The sequence below is a fragment of the Pezoporus flaviventris genome, unplaced genomic scaffold (assembly GCF_033815535.1).
Source record: "Pezoporus flaviventris isolate CSIRO_AGI_PZ_B2104156 unplaced genomic scaffold, CSIRO_AGI_Pfla_v1 ptg000002l, whole genome shotgun sequence".
In the NCBI taxonomy this organism is placed as follows: Eukaryota; Metazoa; Chordata; class Aves; order Psittaciformes; family Psittacidae; genus Pezoporus; species Pezoporus flaviventris.
In genome coordinates, this window is record NW_026892550.1 from 81,798,519 (window position 1) to 81,819,747 (window position 21,229).

General features: G+C 39.8%; 1 protein-coding gene across 26 annotated transcripts in view; it reads left to right on the plus strand.

The window, feature by feature from the left end:
- MICAL3 (microtubule associated monooxygenase, calponin and LIM domain containing 3) overlaps positions 1-21,229 on the plus strand; it is a 183,882-nt gene that overhangs the window by 98,884 nt on the left and 63,769 nt on the right. For 17 of the 26 annotated variants that reach the window (XR_009741767.1, XM_061444685.1, XM_061444687.1 and 14 more), the window contains exons 18-25: positions 2,071-2,166; positions 4,865-4,921; positions 6,766-6,855; positions 9,302-9,409; positions 11,944-12,051; positions 12,720-12,906; positions 15,886-15,974; positions 17,131-17,218. Coding sequence is in view for 25 of the 26 variants with exons in the window: in XM_061444685.1 (XP_061300669.1) it covers positions 2,071-2,166; positions 4,865-4,921; positions 6,766-6,855; positions 9,302-9,409; positions 11,944-12,051; positions 12,720-12,906; positions 15,886-15,974; positions 17,131-17,218 (823 nt within the window). In the remaining variant the exon portion in view is untranslated. Of the gene's footprint in view, positions 1-2,070; positions 2,167-4,864; positions 4,922-6,765; positions 6,856-9,301; positions 9,410-11,943; positions 12,062-12,719; positions 12,907-15,885; positions 15,975-17,130; positions 17,219-21,229 lie in introns of those variants that run through there. The other 9 variants (XM_061444703.1, XM_061444704.1, XM_061444710.1 and 6 more) reach the window with 5 other exon arrangements.

The window sequence follows — 21,229 nt, forward strand, 5'->3', positions numbered from 1 at the left end:
GCCCTGGAGTTAAAAATTATGAGGCCAGCAGTTGCAATGAGCTTGTAAGGCAAAATGTTTGTTGTAGAGGTGGCTTGCTAAGACAGAATTCCTAGAAAGAGTGAAGTCCTGGCAGAATCTGTTCTGAAACAGTTTTTACTTTCATTACAAGACCTCTAATGCTCTTTCTCTCAGAAAGGGAGAACCTTCAAAAGATCAAGCAAGTTGAAAACCTCACAAATCTGTGGCTTGCAGCATACTGTGTGGCCTGCATTTTCCTCTTGAATTGGATTACAAAATTTGCTTTATTAAGCTGCACTTTGGAAATGTTCTGTATTGGCAAAATTGGTTTCATGCTGTTATGAGCACTTCAGCAGCAGCTAGTAATGCGTGAAAGTACTGTTAAGTGTATGTGCACAGTGAAAATGTGTGTAATTTGTGTGATTGCAATATCTCCTAAAAAAAAAACCTGCATTGTGTTTCATGGTGTGGTGGTTAATCTCCTCAAATGAATGCCTACTTGTATAAAAACATCTTGGTGTGTTCTGTCGCTTTCCAAGCCATTTTGGGAAAGAGCACCTCAGGGATCATGAAGCCATTGGAAAGCCATATGGTCTATCCAGAAGAGAATTTGAATGTTTGGGTATGGTACGGGAAGTGGGCCTTTTAAATGACATTTTGTCCTGGCTTTCCATCCTCTCAGTGTATGGCCTTCAGCATTTTCTGCTATAGTCTCATAGATCTTCTAACACCAGCAAGCTTAAATCACGGATGTGTATGTAGATGCTTACAAGATGGGGATCATATGTCTTTTGGTGCACATCTTTTCTGCCTCTAGAGATCTGATGCTTGTTCTTTTGAGATAGTTCCCTGAAGTGTGATAAAAGTGCAGCAGTAACTCTGTTGAAACTGTATTTTTCAAAGATATGCAATGACTGAGGTGACCACAGCCAGAAGGAGCTGAAATCTCAACAGAAGAGAACGTACACCACCAGTGATTTCTGCAAATACTGTTTTCCCTTCTTAATCTTTTATTAAAATCTGTGATTTTTTTTTTTTTTTTTCTCTTTTCTATAGCCATCTTTGTGTTTGCATGCTCAGAAATGCATCCTACTGGAGGACTGAACTTCATATGCCTATACAATGTTGTTCTGAAATCTGCCATGGAAAAAAATACATGAGTTTGTGAAAGTTTTGAAATTTGAAGTGCAGACTTGGACATGGTCAGATGAAAATCCATGAACAGCTGTAGTGGTTGAAAGTGTTACCACTCTTTCAGCTAGACATCAGTGGCTTCACAGTGGAGCCTTTTGAAACAGCATGTCAATGTTCCTCATCTGCTTCAGTGCAAAATTGTGTGCTTTAGTTTAAGCTGCTTGTAGCATCTGTTTGAAATTAAGAGTTGATTTTTCTCTTCTGAAAGGGAAGAGAACACCCAAACAGATGCTAGTGTCAGCTTAGCTGTAAGGGCATTAATGAACAGACAGAAGATGCATTAATATCAAGAAGTGGTGGAGAAAAGACTGTACATAGGAATAGAGACCTAGAAAGGCATATTTTCTAGCACATTAAAATGAGGACACACATGACAGTGTGTGCATTGTATAATGTTCAGACTATTAGATGTGGCTACATTTTGGCTATAAACCAGCTCTATTTCTGTTCTGTTGGAATGCAGTAGAGTTTAACTTGCCTGAGGTGGTTTAATACCATTGTGAGGCACAGTAATAAGTAACTTTTCATGAAGCAAAGAGCAGTCCAGATGTGGTATGGAGAAATCCAAGTTGTACCTTTCACTCATTGTAAGATCTTGAGTCAGAAACTGTTGGTTTAATTGATGATTGATGTAAGAAACTGTTCACTGGCTGCCAGTAGAATTTGTCAAATGGACACGTGATTGTGTGGTTATGGGTGAAAACTTAAGTCTTTCAGCTTCAGATAAAATGTCTTTAGGTCATTTGTGACATGTGAGCTTAAGATTGCAGTCTGTCTGTCCATGCATTCTGGCCTGTCTCAACAAAGCCAATGATAATGTTAACTTTTCTACCATTATTATGAATTTTTTGTTTTCTTTTTCTGTTTTAAAAAAAGATGAGGCGTAAAGAATGTTCTCGGACCTGCCCCAAAAAAGTCATCATGCTCTCTTCTTCCACTCCACCTTCCTCTCCACCGTATCCCAGGCAGCAGGTGATTCCCTCTGCATGCTCTGTCCCTCTCTCTTCATTACTGCTTGTACAAGTGACTAGATCAGTTACCAGATATCCCATTTACAAATGAATTTCCAGTGTTCTTTTTTCAGATGGTGATAGGGCATCTTCAGCCTCTTAGGTTAGAAACATAGGTTAGCATTAGCTGACCAGAAGCATGGAGAGTCTCCACTCTCCAGTCCACTGACGACTTTAGGGTTTTACCGTAGAGTAATTTATAACTACAGTAGCCTTTCTCAGTTTTGAGTAGCAGAAAAAAAGAAGTTAAATGGTTGGAGGGAAAGAAAATGCAACTTTTCTCCTTCTCCAGTCTTTAAATAGGTGTGACTGAAAATTTGCCCTTGTATCCATGAAACTCTTTTAGGATTACTTATGTGAAGTGCCTTTTTTGAGCATTGTGCCCTGCATATGTCCACTGTGGTCCTTCTGTTTCCCCCATACCTAGACCTTTGTCTCATAAGAGTTTGTGTTCACTCAGTCTGAATTTGAATTTGGAGAGCTGTTCTGTTCAAATGTATGTATGTGCATCCAGATGTTTGTGCAGATGCATTTGTTGTCCTTCCAGTTAAACCTTACCTGAAATCCTTCAATATTTGTCTTGTACATAGTCATCATGCTTCTTTGAGTTGCATCCTTTTCTAAACTTTTTTGTTTAATTTTCCTACTGCAGTAATAAAATTGCACTCCTCCCTGATCAATCCTGAACTAATCTTGAGGTGATAAAAAGCTGCAGTTCATAACTTTAAGTAAGGATTGTACAAATAAATTTCCCTGTAGGTGGAAAATGTTTCTTTGCTGAACACTAGTATGCCTATAAACTCTGTAAGGCATGTTACCTTTTAGCAGAGTAGTCAGGACTTAATCAGCAAGTTTGCCAATGACAGCAAGCTGTGTGGTGTGGTCGGCACGCTGGAGGGAAGGGGTGCTAGACAGAGGGACCTTGACAGGCTAGAGAGGTGGCTGATGCCAACCTCATGAAGTTCAGCAAGGCCAAGTACAAGGTCCTGCATGTGGACTGGGGCAATGCCAAGCACAGCTACAGACAGGGTGGAGAATGGATTGAGAGCAGCCCTGAGGAAAAAAAACTTGTAGGTGTTGGTCGATGAGAAAATGAACATGAGCCGGCTTCAGTGTGCGCTTGCAGCCCAGAAACCAACCGTATCCTGGGCTGCATCAAAAGGAGCGTGACCAGCAGGTTGAAGGAAGTGATCCTGCCCCTCTACTCCGCTCTCATGAGACGCCACCTGTAGTACCTCATCCAGCTCTGGGCCCCCAGCGGAAGAGGGATGCGGACTTGTTGGGCTGAGTCCAGAGGAGGCCACAGAGATGATTGGGGGCTGGAGCACCTCTGCTATGAAGACTGGCTGAGAGACTTGGGCTTGTTCAGGCTGCAGAAGAAGGTTCAGGGGAGACCTTAGAGCAGACTTGCAGTGCCTAAAGGGGACTTCCTGGAAAAACTGGAGAGGGACTCTTGACAAGAGCATGTAATGACAGGATAAGGGGGAATGGCTTTAAACTGACAGAGACTAGGTCTAGATTAGACACTAGAAAGAAGCTCTCTACTAGTGAGGCACTGGCACAGGTTGCCCACAGAAGCTGTGGCTGCTGCAATCCCTGGCAGTGTTCAAGGCCAGGACAGGGCTTTGGGCATCCTGGTATAGTGGAAGTTGTCCCTGCCCATGTCAGGGGGTTGGAACTGGATGATCTTTAAGGTTCCTTCCAACCCAAACCATTCTGTGATGTGATAGCTAGCTGTCTTCTTCTTGCCAACATCCTTCGAAAATTTTGACAGATACCTTTTATGAGAAAAGAGAGGTTTTCCCCAAGATTGCAGATAGAGAAGCTAAGGCAGTTAAATGCAGTTTTACTTTTTAATCTATGGCATGTGATTCATTTTCCATACAGAGAAACTGGCTTTCAGTCACTAAGGACCACTTTAGATCTATGTTTTCTCTCGCTGGCTTCTTCAAGTGTTTGTCCTATGTCTTTTTGGTTGTCTAGTTCAGTCGTGAGAGCTAGCTACTGCTGGGTCCAAGTGAAATTCGACCCTTTTTCTACGTTGTTTCCTATAAAAAACTTTTTTTGCATGTTGTCTTGCTCAAAGAAATAATAATAATAAAAAATTTGGCTTCCTCCTTTTAACTCTGAGGAACTTTTGCTCCTTGTGCTATAGAACTGATCCGTTCGAAGGCTCAGCTGAAAAATCTGCTTTTGGAGACATTCTTTTTTCTTAGGAATGGTTTCCTTTCCTGAAATTGTCTTGGCCTCATAGCAAGTCAGATGGATCTGTGTCCTTGTTACACTGATGTCTTTTAAAACTTTTTAAACTCCATGCTTCTAATGCATTCATTCTGCCACTTCTTTTAAGCTTTCCATTTCCATCCTTTGATCTAACATCACAGTATGAGTTACATTGAGCACGTTACCATCTTTCCTGTACTAATTTCGTTATATTGTGGTACTATATTGTCGTTTACTGACCTTATATGAATATATGTTTTAAATTAATTTTTCTACAGGAGCCATCTTATTATTGGCAGGTTTAGAATATTCTTACTAAACTGTTCTGCTGTCGTTATGGTCTCTTTTCTGCCTGCATCTTAAGAAAAATCAGATGAAGTGTGTTTTGACTAGGAAGTTGGTCTGTGATTGTTAAGCTCATAATTTGTTGCCTGCAGAGAAACAGGGAACCTGGTGCTGACTATCCCGGGGAGCAGAGTCCCAGACAGGAAAGGGTAAAGAGCATGAACAAATGGCATGGATGCTGATGACACAAGGCTATGGTGGATATGTGCAATACGGAGAGCAAATAGACTGGGTAGTGAAACACACTTATCCTAATGCTGCTGTTAACACACTGGAACTGCTGAGAGTCAGTTAGGAGTGATTACTTCTGTGTGATACCCACATAAATGCATAACAAGCCTTTATCAACAGTTTGCTACATGCTTTTATTTTGGCATAGATCTAGTGCTTAAGCTCTTCCCATTCTTTCTCTTACACCTCTTTAGTGAAGTATGCTGTGGCTGTAGCAGAACAAGAAGAGTTATGTTTGGTGCTAATTCATGCAAACATGGTTGCATTGTTTTCACTGCTTGCTTTCTGGATGGTTAAACAGCTGGCATTCCATCTTGCCTCCTACAGGCCAAAGTAAAAGGAAAAATCATGAGGCATTATTTAATATGGAGACTTTGAAGCCTTCTTAACAATGAAATATTCAACAGTCTCTCTGAATGGCTCAGTATAATACAGAAGCATAGGAAAAGAAAGGCACTCAAAAGAATTGGTTGATTTGAATTCATATTGACAAATTCATTGACATTCCAGTAAAGGCTTTGAATGAATTAAGTCTTAAGTGGTAGCCAGCTATAAAACTGTTGCAACTTTCAGAATGTGTTCTAACAAAAGACTCTTGTGGGCCAAATGTTTTCTGACAGGCAGTAGAAAATGAATAAGCACGTGTCTGCAGTGACACAGAAGCCCACAGCTTTATAATAGGCCCTAGTTTTAGTGAAAATGATCTAGGAGGAAGGAGTAGGTGGAACTGAAAGTAGCTGAAAATTGAGAGTATTATTAATGCATCTGAATGAGAGAAGCGTTTCTCGTAAATTGGGTGTGAACCTGATTTTCTGTTCTGCTTTGAAGGACAGCTAGCAATACATAGCAGCACCCTGGCATTCTTGACAGATCAAGCCTGAGGTTTCTTCATACACATGTTTTTAGTCTGTTCCCTTTTGAACTCTACAAACAAATTAGTTGAAGCTGTGTGATATTGCAAGCAATACTCCTGTCTTGTGTAGCAGGCCATGAGCCAGGTCTTGTTTTCTGTGTCACTAAGTGCACCACACAGCAGTTTAAGAAGATTGTTATGCAAGACCAGAATAGCAGAGGTGTCAAATATTGTGCTTGGGGGTGTGTTGACATGACAGCACAGTAAGAACAAGTAGGACAGCAAAGTTGCAGAAGTAAAACTGGCAGTTTCTGAGACAGTTTTATTTTGCTGTACTTTGCTTCAACCAGCCAGGCTTATTAAGCATCCTCTCCTTGGCAAGTACAGCATTCACTTTTCATCTTTAAGAAAACTAAGTCATTCTTTATGAGAACTGAAGTACATTATTACCCTAGAAACGTGTTTCTGTGCACAAATCCAAGAAACACAAGTATGTACAGGTTTAGATATGCGAAGGAAATCCCTGAGAATTGAGAACTGTGGCAAAATAAGTTGGCAAATAAGCTCCTTTGTGCATGATAAAGCCACAGGTTTTATTTATTAATGTATTTTGGATGGTAATGCCAGACTGAGAGAGGCCACACGCTTGTCTGGGTTTGGCTGCAGCAGTCCTAGGTTAGGAGAGTTGTGAATAACAACTAATTCGACTGTTTTTTTTCTTGGCCTTGTGGGTCAAAACTTAGCGCTTGATTAGAACAGTAGCCTTTGAGAGTAAAAGCAGCCTTCACATGGGAGCTCCTGTTACTGTTCTGCATGTGTATTTCATACCTTATGTGTGGCATTCCAGTGTTCCTCTGGGGGCTTTATTTTTTTCCTGTTTTGTTTATTACCTCCTTCCTCATCTCACAGAGATCTCCTCGTTTATTTTCTGATGACCAAGTGCCTGAGAATGTTGAGCAAAGGGCCCTCCTGGAGTCCAGACCTGCAGTGAGGCATCAGGTGACTACAGCCCTGCCTATTGGTGTCCTGTATCAGTGTGGGATTCTGGGTACCGATCACATCTGTGGTCAGAAGGAGAGAAAAATTCACCAAAATATGATGACCACTGCTCCACAGTCATATGGCTAGAAGGACACAGTCAAGTCTATTTTGTGTAGTATTTTTATCCTACTTGCTACTTCTTACCTGTCTCCTTGCTTGATAAATAACGGTATTTCTGTTTCTCAAAACACAATATAAACAATAAGGTAAAACCCAGCCTCTGAGCTTCAGACTACATGCTGAAAACCAGCTGGAGTCCAGATAGAATCATCTCACAGTGGTCGTCTACCAGTCAAACGCTCACAGATGCTTCTGGAAGCAGCAACATTTACATTTTCCAGGCACACTTCCTGGCTCTGAAGTACTACTTTCGTGTCTGTGCTTCATGCAAACTTATTTGCAGTGGTAGAGTTGGCAGCTTATGTGGATTTTCTTTGATTCTAGTGTACACTTTTGGTTTGGTTTTGTGCTTAATTTTTTCTCCAGTACGTCATCCTTGGCACATGGAGCATGCTGGTTTGAACAGTGACTTCTTCAGTTTCTAGTTGCTTGCCCCTATCTATTTTCAGTTATCTTGAACAGCATTTGGCAAACTGGAGAGTGCTTTTTGGAAAACACTGTTTACATAAGTGAGGGTTTTTTTTTAATAACTTACTGTTTGAGTTAACCATCCAAAATCAAGCTGTCTTCTTCTGCTGGAGTATAAACAGTCCCAGAACTTTTGCTTGTGGTGATAACTTTTCCAAGCCATGTCAAAAGGAAACTTATAACATCTAGGTCACTTCTCATTGCTGTTCTTTGCTGGTGATTAAAGTCAGTGAAGCTGTTCTCCAAGAAGAAAGAGCGAACCTTTAGTTAAATTTTAGATAGGATTTGGGGACACAGAAGAAACTCTGAAAGACTGAGTAAGAAGACTAGTTTAAATATCCTTGCACCTCTCTTAATGAGTGACACAACTGAAGATCTTGGGCGTGATCCAAAGACAGCATGCTTGTGTGCATTTCCCTACTTAGTTGAAATGATGATACAGAAATGAACATCTAGACCAAAACATCTTGTTCCTACCTTTTATGTTGCTCTCTAAGCACTTTTAAGCTCCTTTTGAGGGTAGAAAAGATAAACAGCATTATAATGCAAAGGCAGAAATAATTTTTGAATTCTGTCGAATTTCTGTATAGTGCAGAATTAGGAGAAGAGAAAATAGAGGGGGGGGCTGGGAACACAAAGTAGAGGAAAGGATAAAGTGGGTAGGGCAGAGAGGAAAAAGGAAACATGTTGGAACACTGCAGGCAGTGATGGATTATGGTATGGGATTTAAGTGAAGGAAAAGAAGAATAATAGTTTAGTAAGAGAAGGAAGGCTTAGCAAAGTATGACATTTTCAAATAGTTGTATTTCTTTAAATTGGGGAAATTGTGAAAGCCAAGCTATTTTGCTTTTTATCCAGTAGATTTAGTCTTGAACTTATCCTATCCTAAGCGGCTTGAAACAGCTATTTTTGTGGGTCATACAGCTACATGACATTCATTTTTCCTTTTTATAACTAACACCATAATTTTCTTGTAAAAGAGATTCAAATATTTGAAACTTGCACAATTTTTCATTCCAGACTATAATTTCTAGGAATGTGCTCTTTCCACCAGCACTGTTTGTCTGATACTTCCAGCTATTGTTTTTTCCCTATTTGTGTGAAGTATTTGTTGGAAGATAGGCATAATGAGCCATAGAGTTAATGAGGGGTATGTTGGAAGACCAATTGATTGGGTCCTCCTGTGGGGAACCAGTTTCAGAAAGATGCATATTCTCAGTTTGGGATTTTTTGTTTGTCATTTGATAGGCAAGAACAGCAGATTGGTTTACATTGTGTCATTCTTCTCGGTGTGATGTTTCCAATCTGCTTACAGTAAATTTTAGGTTAGAAATTTGCTGCCAATTACTGGCAATGAGTACAAGTTAATTTCTTTCTCTTCCGTCCCCAAGGAGAAGCAGGCTTTTTTTTATATAGTTAAAATATAGAAGAGGTCTCACATGGCCTGAAATATGATCTTCGTGCCTTGGGCCAGTAATAAAGAACAGTGGGAGATACAGGAGGAGTAGAGGAAATTGATTTGGGAGCTTTGCCAGTGGCTGAGTTGGTTGGGTTACAGGAGGTTGGACATCTGTAGAAGAAGGTAACTGCTTCCAAATGGTCATAAATGACTTAAAACCTAATAAAGAGCAAATTAAGAATAACTTACTCTGTCTTGATAGGGAGAAAGTGAAGATACACTGGGCATATTCCTCCAAGTTTTCCTATGAGCATCGTTTTTTTGATGGTGGGCATAGAGGGCCTGAGTGTTTGTATTTTCTCCTCTCTTCTCTCTGTAGCCATGTATGATTGTTTTGGTTTTTATTTTATTTTTTAGCCTGAGACTGAACCGTCTCGCCGATTCTTTGTTGACCAGTGGGAGCTCTCCCTTAGTCTCCGTTCTTCTAATCGCCCTTCCTCACCTTCATCTGACTCTCTTCGACAGGTAGCATTAGCCTGAGCATTGTGAGGTGCACTCAGCTGTGTTCGCTTGCTGCATCCTAGCCCCACCAGCCAACGACACACCACAAGAGATGGCCAGGCTTGAGTGCTTCACCTGCAGAATGCAATTTCTGTGCATATTCATGCACAAATGAGAAGCCAGAGGCTGTTTGTGGCATAGCTTGGTTATTGTCAGCCGTAAAGCGGTTTGAAACTAAATGCATTTAACATCTGGTGTAGATGGAAAGTGGTACATCTCACTCTTAAATGTTATTTTTTTGAGGACTGATAGTCTTTTTGGCTTTGGAGTAAAGCTTTCTTGTTTTGCTTGCTGCTTTTGTTGAGATCTTGGGCCAAACTGCAGAATGCTTTTTTGCATATATGCTTAGCGGACAGTGTGTAATAAAAAGTACTTTAGCATTCTGAAAATTCAGTGATAATTTGAACTAGTTGCAGTTATCTTACATAAATAGTAGGAATTTGATTTGTCCAAAGCTGGAGTGAGTTCTTTACAAAATGTTGTATATCTTAAAGGCTTTTGCCCACAGAAGGAAAGGCAAAATGTTTCATTAGAGGCCTGGTATAAGGCCAAATGTGATGTGTAGGAAAAAGGCAAAACAAATCGGAAACACTGAACCCCAAATCAAGAATTCAATAACTAAATTTCCCACACTAAATAGTCCAAAGTATTGTCAGTTAAGATTAGCACAGCTTTTAAAGCATGGGCCTTCGTATGTACTGGTAGAAATTTGAAGATCCTGAAGCATCTGAATGAATGTTGAATGAACGTTTCAAATCAAAACTTGTTCTGTGGAAACCTGGTTCAGCTGAAAGAAAGTTTATCCCATGGAAAAGCTTGAACTCTCTTTTAAGAAAACTTTAAGTCTTAAAGGTTTCTGGTCTCTTAAAGGAAGAGTCTTGGCCAAATTATTCTTGCCAAATAAAGATTAATGCTGAAGAAATTTTTTCCACTGGTCACCATTTTAAATGTAATATTTGACAAGGTGCAGTGTATGACATTGAATGGCAGCTCTGCCCATTATGTGTGTGCACGCAGTAGCTAAGGAAGTATATAGAACCTATGGAAGACAAACCATGTATTATTTCTTGCACTTACAAATTCTGCAAGTAGTCTGCGTTCAGTAGAGATAGAAGTTGTGTCTGAGTAGAAGTAAAATATCATTACTTTAGTGACACGGAGCTTAAATAGTTAGGATTTCAGTGATAACAGCAGTAATCTCTGATGGCTGAGCCCTCCAAAGTACCCATTCTGTGGTGAATTTCACTTCAGCTTCCTGCTGTTCCCATGTCTGAACACGTGAAGGTCTTAAACACTCCTAAAAGGCTAATAACCACTTGTGCTGTGTTATTAGTTGTGGGAGATAACTACAGTCCTTCAAACAAGTTCTGCTATATGAGTAAAGGGAGTCTTGAGATACGCCTTTAGTCCTTTTCTTCAAAAAACTCTTATCCTTGGTATTTTACACTTGCCAGAAGCTGGACTGTGTCTCTGATGATCCTTCATTTGCTGAGGAGGCTCCCACTAGCAACATTCATAATACTTCTTAGCCTGGAAAAGGAAAATTGCTTGGTGTGCTCCTTGCTGCTCTGAATCAAATACATGGCGTTTGCAGTGTGGTTGAGCTAACACGGATGTAATCACGTGATTTTCTTAACCATGTAATTATTGCCAATAGTTGTAAGTATTCCCTGTGAAAAACCCTTCCTCTGCTCCTGCAGTGGCTGAAGTTGGCTTGCAAACACCCATTTGGTGCCACCTAAGGTAACAGTCAACCTGTCTACATTTCTCAGAATACTGGAGGGTTTTTAGATACCCGGAGTTAGAGAGTCGGTCAGTACCCATAATGGAGAAAAGCCTCGTTAGTCATAAAGCTGTGTTCGCTGTTGAACAAGTATATATTCCAGACGTGCGCAAGTATGGCTTTTGCATCTGTTTCCATATAAATCTCTATGTATTTTCGGCATTGGAAAAATTCATATTTTTGAATCACTTTGAGTTCCTTAGTTAAGGATTTCTCCCTCATCTATGTAAATTAATTATTTCCTATTACCAAGCATAAAAATAGGCTGATGTGATCAGCATGTTGCAATAGACTATGCAGTGTCTTTTAATAGGTCTTTGTTATGATGCCAATTTTACCCGGAACCTAGAATCTTAACCTGTATTTGGCCTTGTCTTTGGAAGTGTCTATGCTCAGGTTTCCAGGTACAGAATACCCCGCAGAGATAAGATCTCCTTTCTTCATCAGCATAGTATTTCTGGAACACTTACAGGATGTAAAATGCAAGCCGTTTTTCCTATTCTTAAAGTTGATCCTAGGCTGTACTGGTGATCTCTGATGACACTAGCTTTTGCTGTTACTACTTGTCACTTCATATTGTCCACTGTCTTGGCATGATTTGACCTCTCTACACCTTTTCACCACCTAACCTATTCTCATTTTAGTCTTTTTTTTTTTTTTATTTGATTTTTTTCTTTTCTCACTTCACTGTTGTTTTTTTCCATCCATCTGGTAGAAGTATATAAAGATGTACACAGGCGGAGTGAGCTCTTTGGCTGAGCAGATAGCCAATCAGCTTCAAAGGAAAGAGCAACCCAAAACCCTTCTAGACAAGAAGGAACTGGTAAGACGATGTACAGAAGATAATGCGTGTTTGTGTTTAGATGTACTGTAGATCTGTGAGTGTCCAGTTGTTAACTACGACTGATGGAATCTGTTGTAGCTTTGTGAAAGATTTAATTTCTCTATCTACCCTCATGCTTGTCCTCATTTTCCTTGCAAAATCTTGTTTTTTAATCTAATCTCAGCATCCAAGGATTGTGCAAAAAACAGTTGAGAAACTGTTTGTCATATTTATGAAGATGTTTGATCCACTGGGGCTACTTCTGCATTATCATTTTTTGGATGAGATACTTATTTTGATAACGGAGGTCTAAGAATTGCTGTTTGAGGGATTTCTAATGGTTTTGACTTTCCATCATATGCCTCCTTTAGTCATTTATTTAAAGGTCATCATTAATAGTACTGGTGTCCGCTCTATCCAAAGCTTATTTTACTCCAGACATCTGTAGGCATGGCATCCTAGGACCTTCCTCCCTGGACTGTAAGGTTAGTTTTTGTGTCCTGGTTAAAATTGTGAGTTGTGTTGAAGAACTGCAGCATCCATGTGTGAAAGAACTGCACCATTCAGATGCTCCGATATCATCTGCATAAATGAAGAGGAAATATGACCGTGCAATCTTGGTGAGTCTGGAGGCACACACAGATTTAGCCATGCCTATTTCTGTCTAGGGCTCACTCAAGAAGGAGTTCCCCCAAAACCTGGGAGGCAGTGATGTCTGTTACTTCTGCCGCAAGCGAGTCTATGTGATGGAAAGGCTGAGTGCTGAAGGCAAGTTCTTCCACCGCAGTTGCTTCAAGTGTGAATACTGTGCGACAACTCTGCGCTTGTCATCTTACGCCTATGATATTGAAGATGGTAAGAGAAATTGCCTTTTTGTCAGAATTCACTTAAGTGTCCTGGAAGTCTGTCTACTGATTTCAGCTTTTTCTTTGCTTAAGAAGTATTTGGTGAGTTAGGGAAGAATGTAACATCCATTCCAAAGACACCATCTCTCAAACTGTTGAAACTACATGGACTTCCCATGGCCAGGTCATGCTACAGCAACATAACTGGGCTCTTAATAATTAATTTAACATAATAATAGCTCCTAGAATGCAACAAAACGAATAGCTTTTGGGGTCTTGAAAGGGGTTTGGAGCCTGAGTTTGAAGGCCAGACCCTTTTCATTACTGTCAAATGAGGAATCTCCTTAGTGTTTAATGCCACTTAAGAGAAAATAACACATTAGAGACTAATGTAGTCAGTTTTTTCTTCTTGAAGACATCCCAGCTATCCAACTCCATATGTTTATTTTAGGTGTACTGAAGTAGGAATTATATAATCGGGGTCTATGATAATAGATCCTTACAAACTAAGCTTTGTTTGTATTATGAAAAATGGAGCATCAAAGTTGAGTAGAGGTAAGTCAATGTTATCTATAGAGAGCAAGTGGTGTTGAAGTCACTACTGAAGATTCAGTAATGACTGTTTCCTGTATCTGATAGACTGAGGAGGAAGGAATAGTATTGCAAAACTTGCTGATGACTCAGTTAAAGAGTCTACCATGCTAAGGGAATCTCCAGATACACCTAACAGGTGTGAGAAGCTAGATAATATGGCAGCAGTTGAAACTCAATTTGTCAGCAAAGTGTGCCTGTAGGAGTAGTAATTTGAAATCACACATCACTTTTGAAAAGTGCTCTCCTTCTAAAATGTGGTGCATTCTATGTTGAGCAGTGTTTGACATGTATACAACTTCATGTATTCTGAAGAAAAAAAATACAAGAAAGTATCTCAGATCTTTATTTATGTCAGTAGGTTTCTTTATTTTCTTCCACAGATACCATTTATCTTTACTCCTGTCTCAGGAGGAAAGTATGTACAAAATGGTGTAAAACTAGTGAGAGGTTAGGTGGAAAGGATTCTACTCCAGACATGATGGTGTAGAAACCAAAATAACAGGAAAAAAGTGTTAGTACTGATAGTTCTCCCCACCCCTGGAGGCAAAGATGAAATAAAAAGTGTAAACTGGTCTGCCACAGGATAAAACTCCAGAATGTTCTACTTCAGACTGAAATACGATGAAATTAGTAGGTATCTACTGTGTGTAACTAGGAAGAAACTTTTTGCATATACTGGGTAGAATAATGGCCATTGAAACAGCATCTAGGCTTAAGGGAAAAAAAGAACCAAAATTACACATTTACAATGCATTATGTATTGACTTTAAGTAATGGACTTGTTCAGTCACAAAGTGTTGGGCAAACTTAGAATCATAAACCAGTCTCCTAGTAAGAAACAGAAAACCAATTATTAGTTGACCAGAAGGTCAGCAGAGTTGGCCTGCGAGTATAAAGGGCCCAATAACAATTTTGAAATCAGCATATAAAAGTAACATCTTCATCCATAATCAAAGTTGGAAAAAAGCATTTTTTGAGGAATGCTGTTATATTGAGCATACACAAGGAACTGAGTATCTTACTATATGTTCAGCAGTAAGAGACTGAGCTCCTCTGTCAGCTGTATAGGCTGAAACATTTTTTGCCACCAGATTTAGTGATTCCTTCTGCAAGCAAGCTTACGTATATAGTTATGGCCAAATAGTTCTCAGTGAGGCAAACACAAAGCTCAGAGTTTCAGCACACTAGTAGCATTGGTTCTGAAATGATTTTAAATGCCTAACACTTGCTTATGGATATGAAGCAGATATGGCGAAACAGAAATATGTAGTTTCCTAGCTAATTAAATTACAGTGAAAATTTAGCTTATGTTTCATTCCAGATTTTCTTTGAGAGAAAAAATAACAAAGCTGTACATGCATTGTTGCTATTCATCTGGCTGTTTTGACTGATAAGCATTCTGCAACGTTCTGTAGTCAGTGTCTGGTTTTAGGCTTCAAAGTCTAACATTTTTTTATGTAAGAGCTTTTCTATTGTAGCTCTGTATAGACAAATTGAAAGTGCAGGCTTTTTTAAAGAGTAAATGTTAAGAAATGTTTATTTAAGCAGAGATTATCAAAAGAGCATTTGTCACTTTTCCGTCATAAAGCAAAGCATTGTGCAAATACTGTCCCAGTGAAATTAGAGGAAGAGGCAAAGATCAGAATATAGGTTTGAAATGCATTAGGACTGTTGTATGAATAGAATAGCAGTAGGGGATGCTGCTACGGGCTGCATGTACCAAGCAGGATACAGTGACAGGGGTACACTGAAAGATAATTATGTGCCATCATTTTGCTTCTATTGTTATTATTCGTATTATGTTATTACTATGTATTTGTATTATGGTATTACTTCCTGACAGCGTTCAGATACCCATGAAAAGCCGCCTAGGCTTGTGGGTAGTTACTAAATCAGTAGCACCACAAAGTGTCTTAATTGTGAAAATGAATCCCTGGTTAATTGTACTTTCCATAAGTAGCCACTGTGCATTTTTAGAGATGGTGCTTCGGGAGTTAACACTGTCTTCTCCCACTTTCCTCTGCTGGTTGTATTCATTCTTGCTTTTTCCAAAAGTGCTTCTGCCAGCTTTTCATGTGATGATTTCTTTGTTCCTCACACACTGCTGCATTGTTAGCATGTGATACCACACAAGCTTCACAGCTTTGCTTTGGCGTTTGATAGGATTTTAAGCTAAATGGCTGTCAGACACCCAATGGAAAGGAGGCTAGTTAGGAGGGGGAGAGAGGAAGGCTGGAGTTAAAACTTCAGATAGCATTTGCCTCCGTGTATAGTGAAGAAACTAGAGGGAGTAACGGCAATGGCAACAGAAAATAAGCTGCAGTGAGATGGACATATATATTGTGCTGAACTGCTGTGTTCTCACTGTTGACCATCATTTGTGTTTTATCTGCAGGTAAGTTCTACTGTAAGCCTCACTACTGTTACCGACTCTCTGGTTATGCTCAGCGGAAGAGGCCAGCAGTGGGTCCTCTGTCAGGAAAGGTAACTCATTTTCATCCAACAATTCATATTAATAGGTTTTGATTTGTAACATTAAAAAAGTATATATGCTGGAGGGTTTGGTTGTATTTGTTGTTTGTTTTTCAGAGATTAGAAAAATTCAGAGTGCGTTGAATTGCCTTTTTTATGTCATGAGAGCTTGTGGTTCTATATATTTCATTTAAAAGCAGTTCCTTTAATTACCGCTTCTTTTCGTGGTTCTTATTATAAAATAATGTACTGGCCAGAACAGGATTTTGCTTTTTCTTGTAAGCTGAAATGCTCACTCAGTCCATATAGAGTCTTAATGAATAATTTTACCCGTTTTGGTTTTATCTTGTGTCTCCATGTTTTTTCCTAAGAGGAAACAAATTATTTGCATTTCCTTTGAAATATGAAGTTCTACTCCACTTGCATGCACTATGAAGGCAGCCTTCCTTCATTGCTGAACATTTTCTCTGTGTTAAAGGCAATCTGCATGAAAAGGATATCCCTTTTCTCATATTATCATAATGGAAGCATTTGTGCTTGAATATTGGATCAAGAGATACTGTGTAATACAGAACAGTCTCCTAGATTTTGTCATTACAATCTAAGGCACTTTAATTTGTCTCCTCAACTCCTTTTTTCAGTGTTTTTGCTGAAACAAACTACATGCTAGTCTCTTCAGTTCTGATTAGCTCACATGCCACAAAGAGTTCTTCCATCTTAAATTATATTTTCCTTTGTGGTAGTGGTGGTGCTTGTCTTTCTGCCTGTTTCCCAGGTGTTTATTAGTACAAACTGAAGCTGTACTCCTTCTTTTTGGAAGGGTAAGGGATCCATCCCAATATTCGTGCCCTATTTACTGCCAAAACCAAAGACGAAAAATGGTACTTATTTCCCAGACGAGGAGACTTCAGAAATCTTATTGCTTTGACTTTCTTCGATATCCAGCTTGTTTTTCAGAGCTTTAGTAAAGCTGTACATTGAGAAGGCACACACTTGTTTCAGGCCTTGCCTCCATATGTGATGATTAAGGGGTATCTTAATTGTGAGAGAGATGTCTTCCTAGTTCAACATGTTCAGCACATATAGCCTCATATGCAGGGAAAAAAAGTGTAATTTCTGAGATGTTTTCAGTTTGAATGTGAATTTCATTTCCCACACATTCTTACAGGACACCAAAGGACCTCTGCAGGACGCCATGGCAAGTGATGGAAGTGGACGGGCAAATACCATCTCCGCCACAGCAGAGAGGGCCCCAGGTAGCTCCGCTTCCTTCTTTAGCAGGGTGGTGCAGTACTCTCTCGGCCTCTTTGACAGAGTTAGGGTGGCAAGCCAGCACCTGCAAAGCACAGTTTCCTCGATTGGGCACCAGGTAGCCCAGAACCCTTTGGACTCCTTTTTCATGTGTCAGCTGGTGGCTTTTGGGGTTCCCTTTCTCTATGTCCAATCAGAAGTTCTTGTGCAGATCCTAGGGGAATTCTGTGGGCAGCCTGCTGACCAGTAAGAATTAATGTGACACAACTTTATGAGCTGTATAACTTGTGTGATTTTATTTTTTTGGGGGGTGCCGTGTGAATTTTGTGCATTACATCAAAGTTTTAATATATTATTTTGCACTGTGGCTTTGGGGCATAGATGTTCTCAGTCCTTTCAAGGGCACGCTCTGAAAGAATTCCAGGAAAACACAGATGCTCAGTTGAGGGTCTTCTCTGAGTGGGTCCAGATAAAGAGCCATGTAATGTATGCAGCTCAGTGTTATTGAAGCTAAAAGTTCTGACACACTGGAATAGCTCACAAACTGGAATTCTGTGTTTGCCTGAATTCTGATCGTGGTTTCTCATTCTCCTGAGCTTCTCTCCGTTAATCTGGTACTTGAATGGGAAAGATCCCATTACCTCTGGATTGTCTCCCTTGGAATTCTGGGTGTCTGACAGCTAATGGGATTGGATTCCTTAAACCCATTGAATTTCGTGGTGCTGGCAGGTTGTGGTGCTCTTCCCTCATTGCCAGAATCTGTGCTGCTACTGGCCATAGCTTTGGGAATGGGGTGATGAATGTGTGTGTCTTACTGTGAAGTAGTTTTGCCTTTTAATTCAAAATTCTAATTCTTTCTAACATGGGAGAAGTGTCTGTGCTACAAATGCTCGTTTGCCCGGCCCCTGAGTGCTCATTAGTGATGTCAGGAAAAGGAAGAGATCTGATTTCTAGTATTTGTTCCAGAACACTGTGGATAAACTAAATCGGCTGCTTTTAGAGAGAGAACATACTTAAAGCAGCACTCTGAGAATAGAATGTTTTTGCAGTGCCAGCTGGGGAAAGACTTCAACAACATACAGGCAAATAAAAATCATGCTTTTGTTTGACTGTATGTATTATTCTTACACGTGTTTCTAGGATTGCAACTGAATGCAATCTGACATTCTTAGTGTGCGCAGTTGATTCTTGAAGTGTAGTTACCTTGATGGCTTCCTCTCTTGTTTGTGTGGAATTCCCATATGACAAAAGGGAGGAAAAGGAAAAGGTATGGAAGAATTAATATTTGCAAAATGCTGTGGACAGATGGATTAACAGCATTTTTTTTTCTACCACTGGATAGACTTAAAATTGCTTTCTCTAAAAGTGAAGAAAGAGTTTTGTTTTTTTTTTTGCTGAAGCATATTCCTTAAGATGAATGGAAAAAATATGTCTTGGAGCACAGAGTGCCTGCTGTGAGAATAAGGTGGCTTATCAAGTTAAACTATTGGTGATGAGAAGTGGAAAAAGAGCTTAGCTATATATGTCAACTAGTTTATCAAAGGAGCTGCTGGCAGAGTCTCCTCCCTCTTAGTCCTTCCAACTGATTTATAAATGAGCATTCAGTAAATAGCATCTAAGTGATCACAAAGTACAGCTAACAGTAGGTCGTGGTTTGCTTTAAACTTCTATAAATAAGATGTTTCCATCTCTCCTTATGTAGCTGTGACAGAGTCCTGTAGCAGAACTGTAGTACTTCCAGGGGAGTAAAACAGAGCAGACACCATTTTATCAGATGGCAAAATTTGAAATCTAGGGCTCCTCATGTTTGCTTTCTGCTTTTCTAAAGCAGTGTATAACTGTAGCATAATTTTTAAAGCTTTTGGACCTTTTAAAGCTTTGTCTTTTGCGGTGCCCAAAGTACATTAGAACATACTCAGCTTTGCTGGATCAAGCTAGATCATCTTTAAGGCAAAGTATTGTAGTGCATTCTCGTATGTGCATGACAGAAGTACATTTAGTGCTAGGAGAATGAGCAGTGCCTCTGCTGTTCTCTCCCTCTCTGCTAGAAAAATGTCATTAGTGGCTGAGATCTTGTTTTGTTTGTGAAATAAGTTCTAAATATATATATTAAAACTACTGGCTTAAGAATGGTGAAGAAGCAGGAGTCTAAAAGCAGTGTACTTCAAAAGCAAGCCACTGTGGCATTAAAGGCATTCTGTTAGGGTAATAGCTGTGTCCTGTAGGTACCTACCTTTAGCTCCTGTTCTTGCTGGGTAGGTAGGTCAGGAAGCCCATGATGTGTTTACAGTTATATATGGTTTGGAAGAAATCCCAAAAGCCTAAACACAGCCTTTTGAATTACCGAGCTTGCAAATACAATGGAAGAATAGGATATTATGCCTGAATAATCAGGAATCTGTACGGTTTCATCTCAGTATAACTGACTTTGAACTATCTGTGTACATGCTTTCTTGCAATTTATTAAATTGTCTGTTTAAGAGACTATAAACACCCTGTTTTCACTGTAGAGTAGACAAATACCTAGAGTAAAAACTTGTCTGAAATGGAGACAGAGGCGGAGCTGTTTCCAAGGCTCTACTTCACCCATCTGGTAGACTCACCTAATACAGGTCAGGCACCTGAAAATGTTTGACGTCCTTTAAGGCAAGTGCCACCAAATGAAATTTGGCAATACTGATTTCAGACCCTGAGGTTTAAACCAGCCCTCAGTAGTGAGGTAGAACTTGAGTGTAAATTGCCCCTAAAATGATTAGGTAAAAAACAAGTTTAACATGCACAGGTTTGATATTTGATGGAGATGTAAGCTAGCTTAAAAGGCAAAAGGAAGTTGTAAAGCAGAAACATCGATTAAAAAGGACAAAAAAACCCACATGCTCTGAGTTAGCAAAGTGTTTGTTCAGTGAGCTTTATGGTAACTCATGCAAGGCCTGCTTTTTAGTTGTCATGGAATTGCAAATGAATGTAAATTGCATGGGTTCTTCCCCTAGACTCACTGCCTGCCTCCTTTGCTATGCCACCAAATCTGACCGTGTCTTTTTTAGCCACCTTAATGCTTAAAATATATTCAACCACAAAATAACATACAGTGGGTCTGGTCAGTTGAGGTAAGACTGGTCACAACAAGCACTTTCTTGTGAAGTGTTACTAACCTGATTGGCATGTATTAACTTTGCTAAAGATGTCAGTGCCTCACTGGGTGGCCGCAGTCTTAGCTGGCAATTTGTCTGTCCCTGGTATTGTAATGATGATAGTTGCAGGGCACAACCTGTGATGAGGAAGTTGAGGGGGGTTTATCAGTCAACTAGAATCACCCTTGCAAAGGTTTTTCCTTGTTTGCCAGAGAGCCTGCCTGGCATCTTATGTGCCGATTGCAAGGGATGTTCCCAGGAGGGTGTTGTCAAACTGGCTCTTGCAATATAGATCAGCCCTTCAGTTTAGGAAGTGGCAACAAGCTTTTGTGTGATGGATGTCATTCTCTCTGGGGAGGGGAGTTTGGGGAAAGCGGTTACTGTGCTTTTGGTCTTGCTGAACTGTGGCATGTGTGTTGCAGATCCTGTAACCTTTCTCTGTACCCTGTCTGCCTGTTTTCTCTATCTTCTGCATTTGCTTTTGTGCCAAAATTTCTGCTGTTGCCAAGAGAAAAAACCACCCCAAACTTTGCTTTTCAACTGTCTCTCCTTTTGATAATCTGTAATCTGCTGTGTCTTGGATTTATTTTATTTTTAATATTATTTACAGTACTTTATATGGTTTTAATGTGCTTTTAATGCAAATGCTGTTCTTCTGTTCGTTCTAAAGGTCTGTGAAAACATTCTGAACTTTACACTCTTTCTTCACAGATGGGCTTGGAACAGTCTTTGCCCCTATCAGCTTTATGATACGCTCCTTAGGGTCGCTTTAGCTGGTGACACTTTGTTGTAAGAAGTTTCTCCTTTCAGGCTTGTGTTCTCACAGCAACACATTTCTGTCCCCATCAGCTATAGGGAGTTCATAAAGGCAAGACCTGCTAGAGA